This window comes from Perca flavescens, chromosome 9 (assembly GCF_004354835.1).
Source record: "Perca flavescens isolate YP-PL-M2 chromosome 9, PFLA_1.0, whole genome shotgun sequence".
NCBI lineage: Eukaryota > Metazoa > Chordata > Actinopteri > Perciformes > Percidae > Perca > Perca flavescens.
The window spans coordinates 35851285-35872041 of NC_041339.1; the positions used below are offsets into that span (position 1 = coordinate 35851285).

The following is a 20757-nucleotide window of genomic DNA, read 5'->3' on the forward strand; positions in this document are numbered from 1 at the left end:
TAGGCTACTGCTCTGCTTTCTGCTCCAGACTCGGCTTAAAGCCATTGTTGTCATATAGCAACCGAGTCTCTAGTCAATTTCAGCTGCACAAGTTCCAAAATAACTAATCAGGCGATATTTAACTCCTAATAAGACTGTAGAGACATGTCTATAGGTAGCAGTATACAGCACTATGTTTAACAATAAGACACTGTCTATGTTTAACTCCTAATAAGACTGTAGCAACATGTCTATAGGTAGTAGTATACAGCACTATGTTTAACTCCTAATAAGACTGTAGAGACATGTCTATAGGTAGCAGTATACAGTGCTATGTGTACGACTTCTTCATTTGGTTACAACAACAACAAAAGTGCTTAAAATTGTAGAAAACCACAATGTTTACTACGTGTGATGCACGACGTAGCCTTCTTTGAAAGTGAACTCGGGGTCCTCTGAGTTCAGACGACTTGACGAGTCGTATATATACGACCTCGGGGGGGGCGCTCTTTTTTGCAACTTCCGGTTCGTAACTCCGCAAAACGACTCGTAGATCGACTTCGATGGACAAAAAGAACGCACCATTAGACTACACCACTGGTTAGGAGGGTTTGGGGGGTTTTTGACGTAGACTGCACCGCTGCCACCCGGGTTACGTGACGCTGTGTTTGTGTGAAATGCCTCCAGGGTCTGACCAGGATGTCCTTCCAGCCGTACAGCTTCAAGCAGCTGCAGCAGATCATCATGTCGCGGCTCAACAAGGTGAAGGCCTTCGAGCAGGACGCGCTCCAGCTGGTGTCCAGGAAGGTAAACGACATCTTTCACACCTTCTGAATTTGACCAATCGAATGTCAGCAACCTAAATCTTACTTTTACTAATATTATGATCTGAATTTGTTGACCATTAACGAAATGTGTTCAAATTCAGAAATACTTCAAAATTTCAAAGAGGTTACGAACGAAACGTTTCCGCTCCTGAAGAAGCCACAAGTCCGTACAAAACTTTAAACAAATCAGATCATCAATGACAATTACTAAATGTTTCTACATTCAATGATATTTTCACATATAGATTTCTGCATCACAACCTGGTCACTTGCCGGAAATACAATTTTAAAACCCATAGAAATGTTATTCAAACAATCTATAAAATTACTTGATGAAAAATCTCTGTCATACCATCAGTGTAATATTTTGGGAAAATACAATATGCTCAATTTTGGAAAATTTTATTCATTTTAAAAACAGTTGTCTAATTTATAAAGTTTTTCATGGACTTGCTCCACCTTTGCTTTCTACATACATTAATCCAAGCTCTGACAGAGGTTATTGTACCAGAGCCTCATTTAGAGGAGATATAGAGATCCCGCATAGAAAAACTACCTTTGGACAAACTGTTCTGTCTGTCAGAGGAGGTCATTTCTGGAACACCATCCCAACCAACATTAGAGAATGTCCAACTTATTGCACATTTAAAAAGCAGTTTAAACTATTTCTTAAAAGTTCCCAGTTATGTCATCATTTTGACTAATTTTATTGATGTAATGTAATCTGTCTGAATGTGTGATAATGTGTTCCTTGTTTGATATTGTATATTGTCATATTCTTTTGCTTTGCATTATCTTGCATGTTGTTGTTTTCCTGCCTCGGGACTACAGGTGAAAATTAGCATTTATGCTATAACCTGGCTCATTTACAGTCCGTACAGAATTGTTAGATTGTTCATTAATTTGCACTGTCCCGAATAAATAAATAAATAAATAAATAAATAAATAAATAAAACCAACCTTGTTCTATTTCTAGCATGCGCGCGTTTTCGGCGCGGCTCGAGCCGTGTCTGAGACGTGCGTGTCACGCAGGCAGTGTGCAAACTCTAACCTGTTACCATGGGAGACGAAATAAAAACGGACACGTTCACGCAGCTGACACGCTCACGCCACACAGCCGGTGTGCAGAAGACCTTAGAATTCGTCAGGAGGGCGACAGAAACTACCGTATTTTCCGGACTATAAGTCACACTTTTTTTTCCTACTTCGGCTGGTCCTGCGACTTATAGTCAGGTGCGACTTATATATCAAAATATATCTAATTTAACATGTTTTTACATGTTAATTCATACTGAAAACATTGCCGTCCACAGCCGCGAGAGGGCGCTCTAGGCTTGTGACAACTAGAACGCTGCTGCTAAAGACAACTGAGAAAGAAAAGAGACAAACTGCAGGTAGTAAAATATGCAGCCCCGAAAACGGTAATCGAGCAGCAGAAAGAGAGTTTGAAATGAGGGAGAAACTTGTGAGGGAGACTGGAGAAAAGGCGACTCTTACTGCAATGAAGAAAACAAAGAAAGCTAATCGGCTAATCGCAAATGAAAGCAAGATGCTTGAACAACGTGCTGCCGGTAGGGGCTCGTCAACGGTGCAGCTACGTCTCCACGCCCTGCTAGCTAGTTGTTCTGTGTGCTATTGTATAGTTCAATAACTGTTAATGTGTTACGTTAACATACCGGACACCTACCGTATTCAGCCTGTTGTTCTATAAAGGCCACTTATAGTCCGGAAAATACGGTACGCCCTGTAGCTTTAAGCACTCACTGGCTTGAAGTCCGTTCCCTCACAGTTGTCGTCTCGTCTCGTTCCCGCAGGTGGCCGCTCTGTCGGGCGACGCTCGCCGCTGTCTGGACATCTGTCGCCGGGCGACGGAGATCTGCGAGCACTCTGCGGCCAACCCCTCTGGCTCAGGATTGGTGGGAATGAGCCACGTCATGGAGGCGCTGGACGAGATGTTTTCCTCCGCCTACATCACGGCCATCAAGTGAGACTCTGCCTCTGTAACTGACACCAATGGACCTTTTTCACGGCAGACATGTTGACATGTCGTAGTAGGAACAGCCCAGGTGTGTTCAAACCCATTACTGATGGATGCATTCCACTTTGGAGAGGTCCTGGTATTAAACCATTACTGATGGCTACATTCCACTTAGGAGAGGTCCTGGTATTAAACCATTACTGATGGCTGCATTCCACTTAGGAGAGGTCCTGGTATTAAACCATTAATGATGGCTGCATTCCACTTAGGAGAGGTCCTGGTATTAAACCATTAATGATGGCTGCATTCCACTTAGGAGAGGTCCTGGTATTGTTCATGCTGACTCACTGAAATATCTTACTGGGACACTTGATGGAGCTGAGCCATCGTTAAGGTTATCAATCTCAGCTGTGCTTCTCCTCCTATGAGAAGTCAACACGTCTGCTGTGGTAAAGGTCCGTGACGGAGCTGTAAAGTCCGGAGGAGATAACGTGGCTCGTCTGTGTCTTCAGGTGCGCGTCGTTGCAGGAGCAGCTCTTCCTCAGGGCCGTCATCGCTGAGTTTCGGCGGCTGGGATTGGAGGAGGCCACGTTCCAACAGGTAGAAACCAGCGGGCTCTAATAGAGAGGCGAAGTGGACCGCCATGGGACCTTAAAGTGCCCATATTCTGCTCATTTTGAGGTTCATAATTGTATTTTAAGGTTGCACCAGAATAGGTTTACATGGTTTAATTTTCAAAAAACACCATATTTTAGTTGTACTGCACAGCTCTCTCTCACTGCTGCAGATCCTCTTTTCACCTGGTTTCTGTTTTAGCTACAGAGTGAGACCTCTTTTCATCTTCTTCTTCACTACTATCTTTGATTGCACTGGCACATGCTCAGTAGCTCAGATGTAGATCATGTCAGCTAGCTAACTCTAGAGACAGTCAAAGAAAGGCTGTTTCTCCAACTTTGGTCAGTTCCAAGGCAGGATCAGCTGGGAGACTTCTAAATGAGGGCGCACATGTAAGTAGTTCTTTTGTAGATTATGGTGAACTTGTGTGTGTGTTGTAGCAGTGCTTTGCTATTGAGAACGACGTAGCATGCTAGCATTAGCATGCTAACGCTACGAGCTAACGTTTGTGGTTAGCCAGCTCATTTCGGACTGTGACGTCACAGCCGATTTTGACCAGCTCACCAGGAGACTGAAGGCAGGACACATTCAGAAACCAGATCTCACTCAAAACACCATGGATGGATTTATTTTCAAAGTTTGTATGTGTGTGGAAGCACCAGAGACACAAAATAACACCCCAAATCACCAGAAAAACTGATTTTTTCATAATACGGGCACTTTAACTCTGGAAAAAATATGAACGGGAGTCAATGGGGAAAGACAAATAATTTATTGAGCCATGATTTACACATATGATGTTCATCAGTTTAATACAGGGGTCACCAACACGACCCAAGGACCACACGAGTAGCCCTCAGGCCTGTTCTAAAAAAATGAAAATTGAATATTGATATTATCTGTTTCCCACCTTGTTAAGTCATTGTTGATAATTATCGTGAGAAATCATTAACATGATCAGTGTCTACACATAGATGAGTATCATTAATCATTAATAATCATATATAACCATCATTAATAATCATATATAACTAAAGGCAAACTGAGCACATTTGTTATTTCAGAAGAGTGTATCAAACCGGTAGCCCTTCGTATGACTCAATACCCATGAAGTAGCTCTCAGTTTAGTAAAGGTTGGTGATCATTTTGCAAGTCAAGAAAGTCTCAGAAAGTGTATTGTTAAACTGTTGAAGTATAAGACTGTGAAAATGCGTAATTAAAAAGACACTTCAAAGTCTCGTGGATGACGTCTCGCTGTAACGTTACTCCAATGAGCCGAGGATCTCGTTTGTTCTTTTGCTTCTCTGCTGAAAACACTTCACTGGCTCAAACCCAGCAGCTGAGATAACGTTACATGTGTTGTGGAACAGAGCTAAGCTTAGCTAGCTAGCTAGCTAGCTAGCAAGTTGAGCATCAAGCTAGGTGAGGTAGATTGCGTGAGATGGGAGATGTAGTTCACGGAGAGATGTAGTTCACTGAGAAGATTCACACTAAACTAAGTGGTCATATGACAAACCTACGACTAACTGAGACTTTTTTGGGTTGAAAAATGACGAACGTCATATTTCAAACGTGATCAAAAAATTATTTGTCTTTCCCCGTTCGTAATTTTTCCCAATTTAGGTGCCATGAGGTCCACCGGTAGGGGAGTGACTCTGTATAAAAACATCTGGGGATAAATCCCGCTCCCTCAGTGTTGGCGTCAAATAAATGTTTCTCCAAAGATGGTTTCTGTCATTTATGGTAGTTCTGATCACGCTGATGTTTGTGTGTTACTTTTTCTCATCAGTTTGGTTTTTATTAGTTATTTGATGCACCAAAAAACGGGTTGAAACTTCATGGTTGACAGCTGGGATTGACTCGCGATTGGCCAGGTGGGTGTATGGGCGGGACTTCAAAGGTGCCTAGGCTAGTAGTCCTTACCTAGGTACTGTCAGGGCCCTCATACTCTGCTTCTGACTGGCTAGTAGTCCTTACCTAGGTACTGTCAGGGCACACCCTCATACTCTGCTTCTGACTGGCTAGTAGTCCTTACCTAGGTACTGTCAGGGCCCTCATACTCTGCTTCTGACTGGCTAGTAGTCCTTACCTAGGTACTGTCAGGGCACACCCTCATACTCTGCTTCTGACTGGCTAGTAGTCCTTACCTAGGTACTGTCAGGGCCCTCATACTCTGCTTCTGACTGGCTAGTAGTCCTTACCTAGGTACTGTCAGGGCTCGCCCTCATACTCTGCTTCTGACTGGCTAGTAGTCCTTACCTAGGTACTGAGCATGTGCGACTCCCAACAAAGATGTTACAGCAGTGAGAGGTCTCACTCTGTAGCTAAAACAGAGAGCTCAACACACAGGGTGAAAAGAGGAGCTGCAGCAATGTGCAGAACAACAAAAATATGGTGTTTTTTGAAAATTAAACCATGTAAACCTATTCTGGTACAACCTCTAAATACAATTATGAACCTGAAAATGAGCATAATCCGTCCGTCCCCCCCCCGTGTGTCCCCTAGGTGTTCGTGCAGCACCAGGCTCTGTGCCGGGTGGAGGGTCTGCAGCCCGTCAGCGTGTCGGAGGGCCTTGCGGTGTGCCAGCGTCTGGGAGCCTGCAGGCTGCTGCTGCTGGAGCCCAGCCGCCTCGGGGTCCTGCAGCGAGTCCGCCTCAACGTCAGCCAGGACGATGTGCTGTTCGCCCTGAAGGCCGACTGAAGGAGGCTCCTCTTCAGACTCATTCAGACCGAGTTATACACACACACACACACACTCAACATTTCAGCTTTTTAAACCTTAAATCACTTCTTGTGTTAAACTTCAGACAGACACTTTTGAATTTATTTTTTGTTGTTGTTATGTCCCCAGTTTAAAATGAGATTTTTCTCTTTCTGGGATTATTTTTAAAGTTGTATAGTGCATCTTATCTTTATGTATCAATGTATTTGCAATAAAACCCCCGTCTTTAATATGAACTGCACTTTGGTGGTTGTTCTTGCTGTAAAAGAATGAATACAAAAAACTCATCAGAAGTGAGTAATTTCATGGACTGAATGTCCTGTTATTGTGTATATATTCAGAGATCCAGCCGCTGAGTGTGGGACATTATAACTGCCGTCCAGTTGTGGGCCTTTGAAACCTAATTTGTGGTCACTGAGAAGACCTTCATGGTAACAGTCACAAGGAAAACATGACTCAGGGGTTTGTGGTTCTAACGATGTAGTGAGATGTCACATTCAGGGCTGCAACGAACAATCATTTTCTGGATTGATTGATGAATTTGTCAGAAAAATGTGGATCAGTGTTTCCCAAAAAGCACAAGATAAGGTCCTCAAATGTCCTCTAAATACTTTCTACTTGTGCTCAACCACATCTTTAAAAGTGAAATAATATAATCTTGTACTTTCTACTACTCAACATGAATACAGCTTTAGTTACAGATTCAGATGAAACAAAAATAATCAACTCGATAAGATATTGGTTCCCAGGGGGAAGTTGACGAGCTACCTACTAGAATAAAAAGTTACTAAAATGAGCTCCACCTTTACCAGCTGCAAGAGTAAAGTGTAATATAAAAAGTAGTTACTTCTGTAACATAGTTGAATGGGTTCAGGTTAAATTCTACTAAACTGGAACAACTACGCCATCTACTGTTAAAAGTTGATGGTTATGGAGGCTTTCCAACCAGGTAAAATGTCTTGAAAACACTCTAAAGTTGACCCAGTTTGTTTGACTAGATATAATAGTCTTAAGTTAATTTGGCAATGTTTGTATCTAGTTAGCAGCAGTTTTATTTATTAATCTGGCGGTTATCAATCTGACTTAAGACATCTGACATTACACATAAGTCAAAGTCAGTTGTAATGTATTTATCCATACTATGAATGGATAGTTTCATGTGAACACAAAATGCGCAATAGTTCACAAAGCATTATTGTGTGCATTATATAAAAGTAAAATGTTTGGATGCATAAGAGAATACGTGCTCTTCATTAGAAGTGTGTTTGGCTCTTAATAGAGCCTTCAAATAAACTGGTATTTAAAGGGTTAAAATCCTGAAAATGATTGAATGTTTGGTGGTTTTGATTAGGTTAAAAGTTGTTCAAGTGATTTATGAAAAAAAAATATATATATATATTGATACATGATCAACAGTTTGTGTGTGGACATTTTCGCCTCGAAAGTGTGTTTTTTTTTTTTTTTTTTTTTATAAATAAAGGAGGGCATGAGGGTTAAGTTAGTTTGGCAATGGGTGTATTTAGTTACCAGGTAAGACAAAGCATTTAAACAGTTTCCCTTTGAGATGAGCATTCAGTTTACTTCGACTGTAAATACAGTCAAAGGCTGAATAAATTGTCTGTCACCAACCGGATTGACACATAAAAAGTTGAAGTCAAATTATGTAATTATCCAGGTTATCAATAGCTTCATATAAAGACACCAATGCTGTATAAACGTCCAAATTATGTGCATAATATAGACAGCAACGTGGGAATCAGCGCTCTTTATCAGGAATGTGTTTGGCTCTTAAAAGAGCCTTTTTGGGGGGCTGGTCTCCAGCAGTCAGAGAGCCTCGGTTGTTTACTTCTTAGCGGGCTTCTCGGTCTTCTTGGGCAGCAGGACGGCCTGGATGTTGGGCAGCACGCCGCCCTGAGCGATGGTCACTCCGCCGAGCAGCTTGTTGAGCTCCTCGTCGTTGCGGACGGCCAGCTGCAGATGGCGGGGGATGATACGGGTCTTTTTGTTGTCGCGGGCAGCGTTTCCAGCCAGCTCCAGGATCTCAGCGGTCAGGTACTCCAGCACGGCCGCCAGGTACACCGGGGCTCCGGCACCGACGCGTTGAGCGTAGTTCCCTTTGCGGAGCAGCCTGTGGACACGGCCGACTGGGAACTGAAGCCCGGCACGAGAAGACCTGGTCTTAGCCTTAGCTCTGGCTTTGCCTCCTGTTTTCCCTCTTCCAGACATTTTGCGATGATCTTTAGTGATAGACTGTGCCAATGACAGCCCAAACCCTCCTTTTATGTCCGCGGAGAGCTTTGAGTTTTGGCGGGCATGTTGAAATGATTGCCGCACCAATCAGCAGCGGAGATTCGGCCGGAGGCGGCGCTGAGCCAATCAGCAGCCAGAGGTCTGAAGCAGCGTCACCATCTCAAAGCCGGTCCTCAGTTTAAGAGCTTCCTGTCTCATTTCTTCACATTTGACTATCTAGAGAAATAAGAAACAATGGTCAGGACCGTCAACATTTCGATGTAGTGGTATTCTCTGTGGATGTAACATAACTCTTTGTTAAAAGTTGAATGAATATGATGGATTTTCTGCTCTGTCTTATACCAACTGCCCTCATGGGTTCATGAGAGAGAGAATATTAATTGTAGTGTTAGGTTCAAACATTTAATTTCAATATAACAAATTACAGCTCGTTATTAAACAAAATAATTCAGTCTTCTCTCCCAAGCTTCTTTCTCAAAGCACAACTCAAATCATCCAGCCAACCATTAGACGATTCTTAAACACACAAAGGAGAGAAAAAGTGTCTTTCTGTGGCCGTTACTCAGCCGTTGTTCGAGCGGTTAAGGTTGAATTCCTTTTGTCCAATAGTAACTCAGCTACATCGCGCGTGTGTCCCTGCCTGGACCAATCAGCGCCGCCGTGGCTCCGGCAGTTCCTTTATAAAGCCGCTGTTCTCAGGCTCTCAGCATTCTTTCTTTAGCTGTGAACACAGAGAAAGTAAAATGGCCAGAACCAAGCAGACCGCCCGTAAATCCACCGGAGGAAAAGCTCCCAGGAAGCAGCTGGCCACCAAGGCTGCCCGTAAGAGCGCCCCGGCCACCGGCGGAGTGAAGAAGCCTCACCGTTACAGGCCCGGTACCGTGGCTCTGAGGGAGATCCGTCGCTACCAGAAGTCCACCGAGCTGCTGATCCGCAAGCTGCCCTTCCAGCGCCTGGTGAGGGAGATCGCTCAGGACTTCAAGACCGACCTGCGCTTCCAGAGTTCCGCCGTCATGGCTCTGCAGGAGGCCAGCGAGGCTTACCTGGTCGGCCTCTTCGAGGACACCAACCTGTGCGCCATTCACGCCAAGAGGGTCACCATCATGCCCAAAGACATCCAGCTGGCCCGCCGCATCCGCGGAGAGAGGGCTTAAACTCACCCGGCACCAGACCACACAAACAAAAAGGCTCTTTTAAGAGCCACACACAACCACTTAAAGAGTAAACTGTCCTGTTTTTTAGATTCACTTTTATATAACTTATGCCTTTACTACGCTGTCCTCACTAGTATACAAACTGGGTTCATGATCATTACATATTTACACATTTTAACGTGTTCAGCAATGCAACAAAGTCACGAGTCTGAGCTACATAATATGGCACATTGGCAACACTTGACCTGACCTGACCTCAATCAGAAATGAGACGCACAATAAATATCACCATACTTTTAGGCTTTAAGTTCAAGAGGGAACTCATGACACAAATGACTGTTGGCTCATTTCTCCATAAAACACGTTTGATCACAGCAGCTTTCATTAAACTGCCTCCTCATTTAAGACAAATGCAAACATATAGGCTATATCACAATGAAAGCTATTTAAAACGATACTTACAAAACCCTGCAATATAACCTTTCAAGATGAAGACAAGGCTGTGCAGGTTGCGGAAAAATATTCTTGTGTGTGTGTGTGTCTCTCTCTCTCTCTCTCAAGATAAGGCCTTTTTCCCACTGACCCTTTTTATTTCCTAACCCTTACAAAACATTATCTGTCTTACGTGCAGTTTAGTGTCCCAAATTATTTTCCAAAAACTTTGTGTCCCAAAGATGAAGGTCTTATTTGAGACAGGTTAAAGTCAGGGTTAGGGTAGCATAGGTGGTCTAGCAGGTTCATCATTAATTAAGGACATTGTATGGGGAATTTGGGACACTAAACTGCACGTATACCACATTATCTTTAGAACCATAATGCCTCATAAGGAATAATAAAGTGTAGGGCCTAAGAGCATCTAGATAACTTGTATCCTTATTTTATAACTGAACTGATTAGTTAAGATGTGTTCATGTTTGCTGTATACTTTTCTCAATACAGTCGCTATATTCCATAACCTGCCCATAAACATGTATATCACATGTATTTTGTATATGTACATAAGCCTCTATGTTCCTTATCTGTCACTGTAGACATGATCTGGAAAACCTGTATTCATCCAACTATACATTGTTGTACATTATTGTTCTGCACAGAATACTGCACTTTGGTATTTAATGCTTGTTTTGCACTTGTAGTTGGATGTCGACTGTATTTCATTGGCTCTGTACCAGACAGTATTATTATTCTATTAATCCTAATATACTATCTAAACTCTGTACCTGTACTGTGGTAATGACAAAGTTAGTTGTAATGTAACTCTTATATTTCCTTGTTACTCTCCCTCCTCTTGAAGCAGTAACAGTCGTGATATGTAAATGATGAGTCAGCATTAACAACATTAATAATAAAGAGGAAGAGGCTCTTTGAGGAGATGTGGTGGCTCTTAAAAGAGCCTTTTGTTCATCACAGCGATGACAGCTTCACTTCTTCTTGGGTGCCGCTTTCTTCACTTTGGGTTTGGCGACCTTCTTGGCGGGGGCTTTCTTGGCAGCAGCCGGGGCCTTCTTCACCACCTTCTTGGGGCTCTTGGCGGCCTTCTTGGGGCTCTTGGCTACTTTCTTGGCCGCCGCTGCGGGCTTCTTCACCTTCTTCGGGGACTTCTTAGCGGCCGCTGCCTTCTTGGCTGCCGGGGCCTTCTTGGGCTTCTTGGCCGCGGCGGGTTTCTTGGCGGCTGCGGGCTTCTTGGCGGCTTTCGGAGCCGCTTTCTTGGCCGCTGGCTTCTTGGCTTTAGTTTCGGCCGCCTTCTTGTTGAGCTTGAAGGATCCGGACGCCCCGGTCCCTTTGGTCTGGACCAGAGTCTCCTTCGCCACCAGGCTTTTGATGGCGGTGTTGACGCGGGACTTGTTCTTGTCCACATCGTAGCCTCCGGCGGCCAGAGCCTTCTTCAGGGCGGCCGCGGACACGCCGTTCCGCTCCTTGGACGCGGACACAGCTTTAAGGATCAGGTCGCGGACGCTGGGCCCGGCCTTCTTCGGCTTGGTCACCTTCTTTTTGGCGGCTTTTGCCGGCGCGGCGGCCGGAGCTGGAGCTACTTCTTCTGCCATTGTTTCCTCGTTTGTTCCGACACAGAGCGATCAGAGAGACTGAGAGAGAGAGAGACTGTTGGAGACTCCGGAGCAAGAGGCTGCACTTAAACACACCATGAGAACCGTGGAGACTCAGCCCTGCCCCTTGGCTCCTCTGTAGCAGTCTGGATGCCACTTTGTGTGTTTTCTCTTCACTGATAAAACCATCCAAACTAAATGTTGGAGAAGAGCAGAGGGCTGAAAGTTGCGGGGCCGATAGCGGGCTCGTGTCTCTTCATGCTGAAGTCCCGCAGAGCTCTGGTGCTCTCTGCCTTTAGTCTGTGGAGCCTCCAAACATCGCCTCTTCACCGCCGTGAACAGCTCTGCTCGGCGGCTTTTCACTCTCATTTCTCTCCTAAAATGATTTAAAATGCATCATAATTGCATCAAAAGCTGTTTTCCATACAGCCAACATGTTTGTTCAGGGACTCAAAGTAAAAACAACCATCTGTTGGTGATCAGTTTGTAATAAAATCCAGTTATTCTGGTGACAGCAAACACACCGATGATGGCCGAGGCTCATGGTGCAGTTTGACCAGACTTCCTATCCGAGCTGCTCACTGTGGACATGTCCTCTGTTATTCTCACTTATTTTAATACCAATGAACTGCAACACTAATAATATATATAATAATAACTTTATTTGTATATTGCACTTTTAAAAAAACAACAAAGTGCTTTGACAGAAGAAACAAGAGCACACATACAAGTCAATACACAAACACATAAACATTGTGAAATCAGATATGTGCAATGTAGTAGCAGTGACATTATACTAGTAGTAAGAATAATATAGATGCAGTGTATTAGCAGAATATATAATTATATATATATATATATATAATATACTGTAGGCTATGGACCATATGGAAAGATATTGTTTATATAACAAAAACAGTGACCCACAGGTGAAGCTACCTGTACAGACACTGTAAAAGCTTGTAACTGTAACAACAGGAACTCATTATAATTTAGCACAAATCACCTGATTGATGTTTAACTCTTGTGTTGTCCTCCCGGGTCAAAATTAACATTTATACACACTGTTTTTTCACACGTTTTGCTTGCTTCTTTCAACATTTTTGACACCTTTTTCCCCCATTCCCACCAGTATATTCACCACTATAACACACGTATTAACACTAGTTTTACATTTATTTTTGAATTCATGGTCAATAAACCTCATTTATATGGAATTATCTAATTTTTGTGATCAACAAAAACTGAAACTATGAATGATTTGGACTAATAGTTAAGATCAGAGGAATGAAGGTAATGAATAGTCACAGATATGTCAAAGTTGAGTCGGGATAATGATTTAAAACTAAAGAAAACACCCCAAATTCAATGAGAGTAGAGATCTCGTCCTTAATTTCACTCGTGAAATTTTATGGAACCATCCATGTTATTTTGGGGCAAATTGGTTGAAAGAAACCCAAATCTAGAAACTAATACAGTTGAATTCAAGTGAATTGAAAACTGGTCAAATTGGAGACGAAGACAGCAGGAGGTTTAACTAAAGCATGACTCATGATGATTTTTAGTAGACTTACTGCTGCTCATCGTTAACACATGATCAAGTCACTCTGACTTCACGTGATTAGTTCACACTTTACACGACATGTTTTAATTCACAGCCAAACTACCTGGATTACAGTTACATAGGCTGAAAGTTTATTTCAGACCAAGCATTTGCCTCCCTGAAAGCAGAACAGTAACTATTCTCAGTTTACTGTCACAGAGGAGTCAAGAAACTAGAAAATAATCACATTTAAGAAGCTGGAATCAGAAGTTTTACTTATATTTCATGAAGAATGACTCAAACCGATGAAGAAGGCTGTTTGTGTAACAATTTCAACATGAAATAGTCATCTGAATAATATAAATAAAAAACTTGTTGCTAGAATAGGGCCTTGGACTTGCCTTCTGTAACGTTTGTGTCTTCCAAAGACCACCAATATTAACTTCTGAGCACTCTAGGCCTTTTTTTCTTCTATAGTTGTAGCGATTAATTTAATAGTTGACAACTAATCGATCAATCTTTGCAGCTGTAATAGGATGAGTGGAGAATAAGTGGCGGGGATGTCTCCTAGAAACACAAACATGTCCACAGAGGCCTCTGGGCCGACTCCAGCACAATAAACTCATTTCATACTTTATGTCAAAAAGTTTTTTACTATTTATTGGAATATTTACATTTACTGCAAAGCTTCTGAACACAGTGGAACAGTTGATCATACAGAGAGAAATATAGATAGATAGATAGATAGACAGACAGACAGACAGACTAGATAGATGGAGAGAAAGATAGATAGTTGGATGAATAGATAGATAGACACATAGGTAGACAGATAGATAGACTGACCATGTGATGCAATGACCATGATGCAAAGTGATGTAAAGTATGGAGGTGGTTTGGTCTGAACAGCAAAGATCCCACAGCCACCATTCAAATAAAGCTGGTGTAACATATGTGTCTCGCATGTTACATTACAAACACAGTTTGAGTTATAAAGGCAGATTCTGGCCAATATATACAGGACAGTATACCTACTACAATACATTAGACCACACCACTGGTGTACTGTAATACAAGTTAATGAAACCTGTAAATATGAATGTATAGTTTTAATTAAGAGAGTAATGGTGTGTAAATATCCCTCTTTGTACATAGTAGTATTGTTTGAATTTTGAATTAATTGGTCATTTTAAAAGTATCATTTATGATCTTGTACAGTTGATCAGTAGTTGCTCCATAGTCAATTTTAATTGTTGAGCTTGGCCATAGAAATCACTGTTAGTTTCTTTTATTACTTTAAAATTAATTATTCTAATGCAGAAATATTTTCCATAGAGACCCAATTTTTCTAATGGTCCCATTATCTAACGTTAGACATGAAACGTGTACTATGAAAGACTATTAACAGGTTATGATTTATGTTCGTATTTGTAACCTACCAATTCGACGCATTTATAAGATTCTAATACTATGTTTACATTAATTGGATTTTTGATAAGAAATAGGGAATTAAAGGCCACGTAATTTACTTCAAACAATGAAACGTGAGCTCTTAGTAGAAGGAGTGTGTGGCTCTTAAAAGAGCCGTTGTGTTGTCTTGGTCTCGGCGGGCCGGTCTACTTGGAGCTGGTGTACTTGGTGACGGCCTTGGTGCCCTCAGACACGGCGTGCTTGGCCAGCTCCCCGGGCAACAGCAGCCTCACGGCGGTCTGGATCTCGCGAGAAGTGATGGTGGAGCGCTTGTTGTAGTGAGCCAGACGGGACGCCTCGCCGGCGATGCGCTCAAAGATGTCGCTCACAAACGAGTTCATGATGCCCATGGCCTTGGAGGAGATGCCGGTGTCGGGGTGGACCTGCTTCAGCACCTTGTACACGTAGATGGCGTAGCTCTCCTTCCTGCTCTTTCTCCTCTTCTTCCCGCCCTTGCCGGCGGCCTTGGTCACGGCTTTCTTAGAGCCCTTCTTCGGGGCGGACTTGGCTGGTTCAGGCATGGTTCCTCTCGGTACTTTACAGTAACGGTCGAATAAATGAGCAGCGAGCGAGCCACTGTTCTTATACACACTTTATGCAAATGAGGCTGTGTCGTCCCCCTCCTGTGATTGGTTGAGCTGCTCTCTGGGTTGGAGCAGCGCCTTTTATCAGAGCTGTACTAGTTTTAGGTGTTCGTCCATATATGGAGCATATTGTCCGATGCATTGGTGTATTCATTACTAATGTGAACAACAATCTGGTCCAGTATTGAGCGAGAAAGATGGAACTGGCTCAGATTATTGTGAGAGTTAGTTTCTGAAGACATGATGGAAAGGATCAGGAAAGGAAGATGCACTCACTGCAACACATAAAGACCTGATATAAAAACATCCTGTGAATTGTTTGTCTAAAACTGTGGAAGACCAGATGTTTCTCCAGCAGACTGTGATAGACAGCCACACTGTGTCTATAACATCACAGCACTTTATGAAAGATCTTGGACTTTACACACTTGATGCACATTATTATATTTTGCACATTATGCAATGGTTTTTATGTTATTATTTTAGTCGTTGTTTACTGTTTGTTTTGTTGCAAAAAGTGCTAAAAAAGTCATAGTAAAAAGACATGTCAATTAAAGAAAAAAAAAAAGAAAACATGTTAACTTTTGAAAGCAATGCAAAACTGGCCCAGCACAGACTGGGAATCAAACCAATCAATTAAACTTGGTAATTACAGACTACTTCTGGCTCACACAACCCAGGCTTCCAAAATGCCATCAGGTCTTGTTTGTCAAAAAGTCATAGTATAGTATCAACAAAACAAACAGTGAACAGAGACTAAAATAAAAACAGGATCATGAAATAAAGTAAATAATCAAGCCAACAGAACTGAGAACAAAGAAACTGCAAAGTTTAAGACCTACATCTGTTTATGTTATATAAACACACTATACTCTGACTTTTTCACCATTTTTCATGACATACTAAACTATGATTTTGTATGGCTTTTTTCAACATGGTATACTATTACTTTTTTGGATATATTATACTTATTTTTTTTTTTTTTTATCAAAGTTAAAAGTATTTATTTCTGTATTTAAATAGACCCAGATGAGTATCTTTAAGAACATCTAAAGATCATTTGATTTCTAGGATGAACTGTAAGGTTGAAAACCTCTACCAAAGAAGCAAAAGGTTTAATTAAACAATCATGATGAAAATGACTGTTCTAAAGCTTTGTTAAACTAGATGCTGACAACAGATTTTCATAAGCAGCTCTGATGAGGTGTGCAAAAAAACTGTCTTGAGACATGAAGAAAACAATACACTGTAAACAGCGGTCTTCCTTGGAGCTTCTTTTTTTTTTTTTTTCAAAGAGCACTTTATTAAATTTGACAAGATTACAGTTTATACACCAAAATCACAATATACAAAACAACAATGTTTTTTTTGAACCAAAAATTACAAATTATAAGATTAAATATCACAATATAAGAAAAACTCTGAATACCAGAGACAATTGTGACTATTTGGGCTATTAAAAGTTTTAATAGCCCAAATAGTTTTCATAATTGTGCATTCAGAGTTTTCATTATATTGTGATTTTAAGTGTTAATTTGTAATTTTGGAAGAAAAAAACATTGTTGTTTTGTATATTGTGATGTTTGAGTGTTCATAAACTGCATTCAGAGTCAAATTTAATAAAAGCTGTTGAAAAAAAAAAAGGAAGAGAGTTTGCAGGAAGGAGCTGTTTTCAGTCCATTGTTTTTCTTCTCACAAGCTCAGTTTTCATTGTTTGCGCCCTCAGAGAGAAACTCAGTCCGCTGTCATCTGCAGTGTAACATTTGCTTTTTGTCAAAGCTTTTCAACATGTTGTTTAATTAAACCTTTTTAATCTTTCAATTTTCTTCAAGTAGAGGTTTCCTCAACAATACAGTACATAATAGATTTATATGATCTTTAGATCTAATATTTATACCATTTAAATTCCCAATTTGTCCTTTTAACTTTGATAAAAAAAAAAAAAAGGTCATAATTTCCAAAAAGTAATAGTATACCATGTTTCCGAAAAAAGCCATTAAAATCCTAGTTTAGGGTATTTCATTGAAAATGGAATAAAGACACACCTCTGATTTCAGGTTTATATAACAGTTCCCAGATGTAGGTCTTAAACTTTGCAGTTTCTTTGTTCAACTTTACAGTTGATATGATTATTTTGTTTAATTCTGGATCCTGTTTTTATTTTAAAAGGCAGTTCAACTGTTTGTTTTCCTGATACTATACTATGAGTATTTAAATGACAGACAAGACCTGATGATTCTTTAGAAGCCTGAGAAGCTGTGAGCCAGACATATCTGTAATTAGTGTAGTTAATTGATTAGATTTAGCTCTGTGCTAAAACAGTTTTGCATTGGAGTTTAAAACATGTGGTTTTCCAGACTTTTTTTTTATCTTGACATACTATAGTATGTCTTTTTTTTATATTGCAACATTAAAAACATGCAAACAAGTTTATAAAACAGCTAATAACATAAAACCATTGCATAATGTGCAAAATATAATAATGTGCATCAAGTGTGTAAAGTCCAAGATCTTTCATAAAGTGCTGTGATGTTATAGACACAGTGTGGCTGTCTATCACAGTCTGCTGGAGAAACATCTGGTCTTCCACAGTTTTAGACAAACAATTCACAGGATGTTTTTATATCAGGTCTTTATGTGTTGCAGTGAGTGCATCTTCCTTTCCTGATCCTTTCCATCATGTCTTCAGAAACTAACTCTCACAATAATCTGAGCCAGTTCCATCTTTCTCGCTCAATACTGGACCAGATTGTTGTTCACATTAGTAATGAATACACCAATGCATCGGACAATATGCTCCATATATGGACGAACACCTAAAACTAGTACAGCTCTGATAAAAGGCGCTGCTCCAACCCAGAGAGCAGCTCAACCAATCACAGGAGGGGGACGACACAGCCTCATTTGCATAAAGTGTGTATAAGAACAGTGGCTCGCTCGCTGCTCATTTATTCGACCGTTACTGTAAAGTACCGAGAGGAACCATGCCTGAACCAGCCAAGTCCGCCCCGAAGAAGGGCTCTAAGAAAGCCGTGACCAAGGCCGCCGGCAAGGGCGGGAAGAAGAGGAGAAAGAGCAGGAAGGAGAGCTACGCCATCTACGTGTACAAGGTGCTGAAGCAGGTCCACCCCGACACCGGCATCTCCTCCAAGGCCATGGGCATCATGAACTCGTTTGTGAGCGACATCTTTGAGCGCATCGCCGGCGAGGCGTCCCGTCTGGCTCACTACAACAAGCGCTCCACCATCACTTCTCGCGAGATCCAGACCGCCGTGAGGCTGCTGTTGCCAGGGAGCTGGCCAAGCACGCCGTGTCTGAGGGCACCAAGGCCGTCACCAAGTACACCAGCTCCAAGTAGACCGGCCCGCCGAGACCAAGACAACACAACGGCTCTTTTAAGAGCCACACACTCCTTCTACTAAGAGCTCACGTTTCATTGTTTGAAGTAAATTACGTGGCCTTTAATTCCCTATTTCTTATCAAAAATCCAATTAATGTAAACATAGTATTAGAATCTTATAAATGCGTCGAATTGGTAGGTTACAAATACGAACATAAATCATAACCTGTTAATAGTCTTTCATAGTACACGTTTCATGTCTAACGTTAGATAATGGGACCATTAGAAAAATTGGGTCTCTATGGAAAATATTTCTGCATTAGAATAATTAATTTTAAAGTAATAAAAGAAACTAACAGTGATTTCTATGGCCAAGCTCAACAATTAAAATTGACTATGGAGCAACTACTGATCAACTGTACAAGATCATAAATGATACTTTTAAAATGACCAATTAATTCAAAATTCAAACAATACTACTATGTACAAAGAGGGATATTTACACACCATTACTCTCTTAATTAAAACTATACATTCATCATATTTACAGGTTTCATTAACTTGTATTACAGTACACCAGTGGTGTGGTCTAATGTATTGTAGTAGGTATACTGTCCTGTATATATTGGCCAGAATCTGCCTTTATAACTCAAACTGTGTTTGTAATGTAACATGCGAGACACATATGTTACACCAGCTTTATTTGAATGGTGGCTGTGGGATCTTTGCTGTTCAGACCAAACCACCTCCATACTTTACATCACTTTGCATCATGGTCATTGCATCACATGGTCAGTCTATCTATCTGTCTACCTATGTGTCTATCTATCTATTCATCCAACTATCTATCTTTCTCTCCATCTATCTAGTCTGTCTGTCTGTCTGTCTATCTATCTATCTATCTATATTTCTCTCTGTATGATCAACTGTTCCACTGTGTTCAGAAGCTTTGCAGTAAATGTAAATATTCCAATAAATAGTAAAAAACTTTTTGACATAAAGTATGAAATGAGTTTATTGTGCTGGAGTCGGCCCAGAGGCCTCTGTGGACATGTTTGTGTTTCTAGGAGACATCCCCCGCCACTTATTCTCCACTCATCCTATTACAGCTGCAAAGATTGATCGATTAGTTGTCAACTATTAAATTAATCGCTACAACTATAGAAGAAAAAAGGCCTAGAGTGCTCAGAAGTTAATATTGGTGGTCTTTGGAAGACACAAACGTTACAGAAGGCAAGTCCAAGGCCCTATTCTAGCAACAAGTTTTTTATTTATATTATTCAGATGACTATTTCATGTTGAAATTGTTACACAAACAGCCTTCTTCATCGGTTTGAGTCATTCTTCATGAAATATAAGTAAAACTTCTGATTCCAGCTTCTTAAATGTGATTATTTTCTAGTTTCTTGACTCCTCTGTGACAGTAAACTGAGAATAGTTACTGTTCTGCTTTCAGGGAGGCAAATGCTTCGGTCTGAAATAAACTTTCAGCCTATGTAACTGTAATCCAGGTAGTTTGGCTGTGAATTAAAACATGTCGTGTAAAGTGTGAACTAATCACGTGAAGTCAGAGTGACTTGATCATGTGTTAACGATGAGCAGCAGTAAGTCTACTAAAAATCATCATGAGTCATGCTTTAGTTAAACCTCCTGCTGTCTTCGTCTCCAATTTGACCAGTTTTCAATTCACTTGAATTCAACTGTATTAGTTTCTAGATTTGGGTTTCTTTCAACCAATTTGCCCCAAAATAACATGGATGGTTCCATAAAATTTCACGAGTGAAATTAAGGACGAGATCTCTACTCTCATTGAATTTGGGGTGTTTTCTTTAGTTTTAAATCATTATCCCGACTCAACTTTGACATATCTGTGACTATTCATTACCTTCATTCCTCTGATCTTAACTATTAGTCCAAATCATTCATAGTTTCAGTTTTTGTTGATCACAAAAATTAGATAATTCCATATAAATGAGGTTTATTGACCATGAATTCAAAAATAAATGTAAAACTAGTGTTAATACGTGTGTTATAGTGGTGAATATACTGGTGGGAATGGGGAAAAAGGTGTCAAAAATGTTGAAAGAAGCAAGCAAAACGTGTGAAAAAACAGTGTGTATAAATGTTAATTTTGACCCGGGAGGACAACACAAGAGTTAAACATCAATCAGGTGATTTGTGCTAAATTATAATGAGTTCCTGTTGTTACAGTTACAAGCTTTTACAGTGTCTGTACAGGTAGCTTCACCTGTGG

At 40.9% G+C, this 20757-nt stretch overlaps 5 protein-coding genes and 1 pseudogene across 5 annotated transcripts in view; 3 read left to right on the top strand and 3 right to left on the bottom strand.

The window, feature by feature from the left end:
• orc1 (origin recognition complex, subunit 1) overlaps positions 1-6356 on the top strand; it is a 37197-nt gene extending 30841 nt beyond the window's left edge. The window contains exons 14-17 of the mRNA XM_028586841.1: positions 667-786; positions 2621-2790; positions 3297-3384; positions 5905-6356. Of these exons, the coding sequence (XP_028442642.1) occupies positions 667-786; positions 2621-2790; positions 3297-3384; positions 5905-6099 (573 nt within the window). The 3' untranslated portion in view covers positions 6100-6356. The remainder of the gene's footprint in view (positions 1-666; positions 787-2620; positions 2791-3296; positions 3385-5904) is intronic.
• Positions 6357-7618: 1262 nt separating this feature from the next.
• On the bottom strand, positions 7619-8357 carry LOC114561118 (histone H2A). Its single transcript, XM_028586842.1, has one exon. It carries the CDS (start codon positions 8344-8346, stop codon positions 7963-7965), a length of 384 nt encoding a protein of 127 aa, XP_028442643.1. The 5' UTR covers positions 8347-8357; the 3' UTR covers positions 7619-7962.
• Positions 8358-9104: 747 nt separating this feature from the next.
• LOC114561425 (histone H3) lies at positions 9105-9575 on the top strand. The gene has a single exon (XM_028587448.1). It carries the CDS (start codon positions 9114-9116, stop codon positions 9522-9524), a length of 411 nt encoding a protein of 136 aa, XP_028443249.1. The 5' UTR covers positions 9105-9113; the 3' UTR covers positions 9525-9575.
• Positions 9576-10932: 1357 nt separating this feature from the next.
• LOC114561422 (histone H1) lies at positions 10933-11814 on the bottom strand. The gene has a single exon (XM_028587445.1). The coding sequence runs from the start codon at positions 11567-11569 to the stop codon at positions 10946-10948; it is 624 nt and encodes a 207-aa protein (XP_028443246.1). The 5' UTR covers positions 11570-11814; the 3' UTR covers positions 10933-10945.
• Positions 11815-14601: 2787 nt separating this feature from the next.
• LOC114561432 (histone H2B) lies at positions 14602-15116 on the bottom strand. The gene has a single exon (XM_028587455.1). The coding sequence runs from the start codon at positions 15098-15100 to the stop codon at positions 14726-14728; it is 375 nt and encodes a 124-aa protein (XP_028443256.1). The 5' UTR covers positions 15101-15116; the 3' UTR covers positions 14602-14725.
• A 3015-nt stretch (positions 15117-18131) lies between these two features.
• On the top strand, positions 18132-18653 carry LOC114561433 (histone H2B-like; annotated as a pseudogene).
• Positions 18654-20757: the final 2104 nt, after the last annotated feature.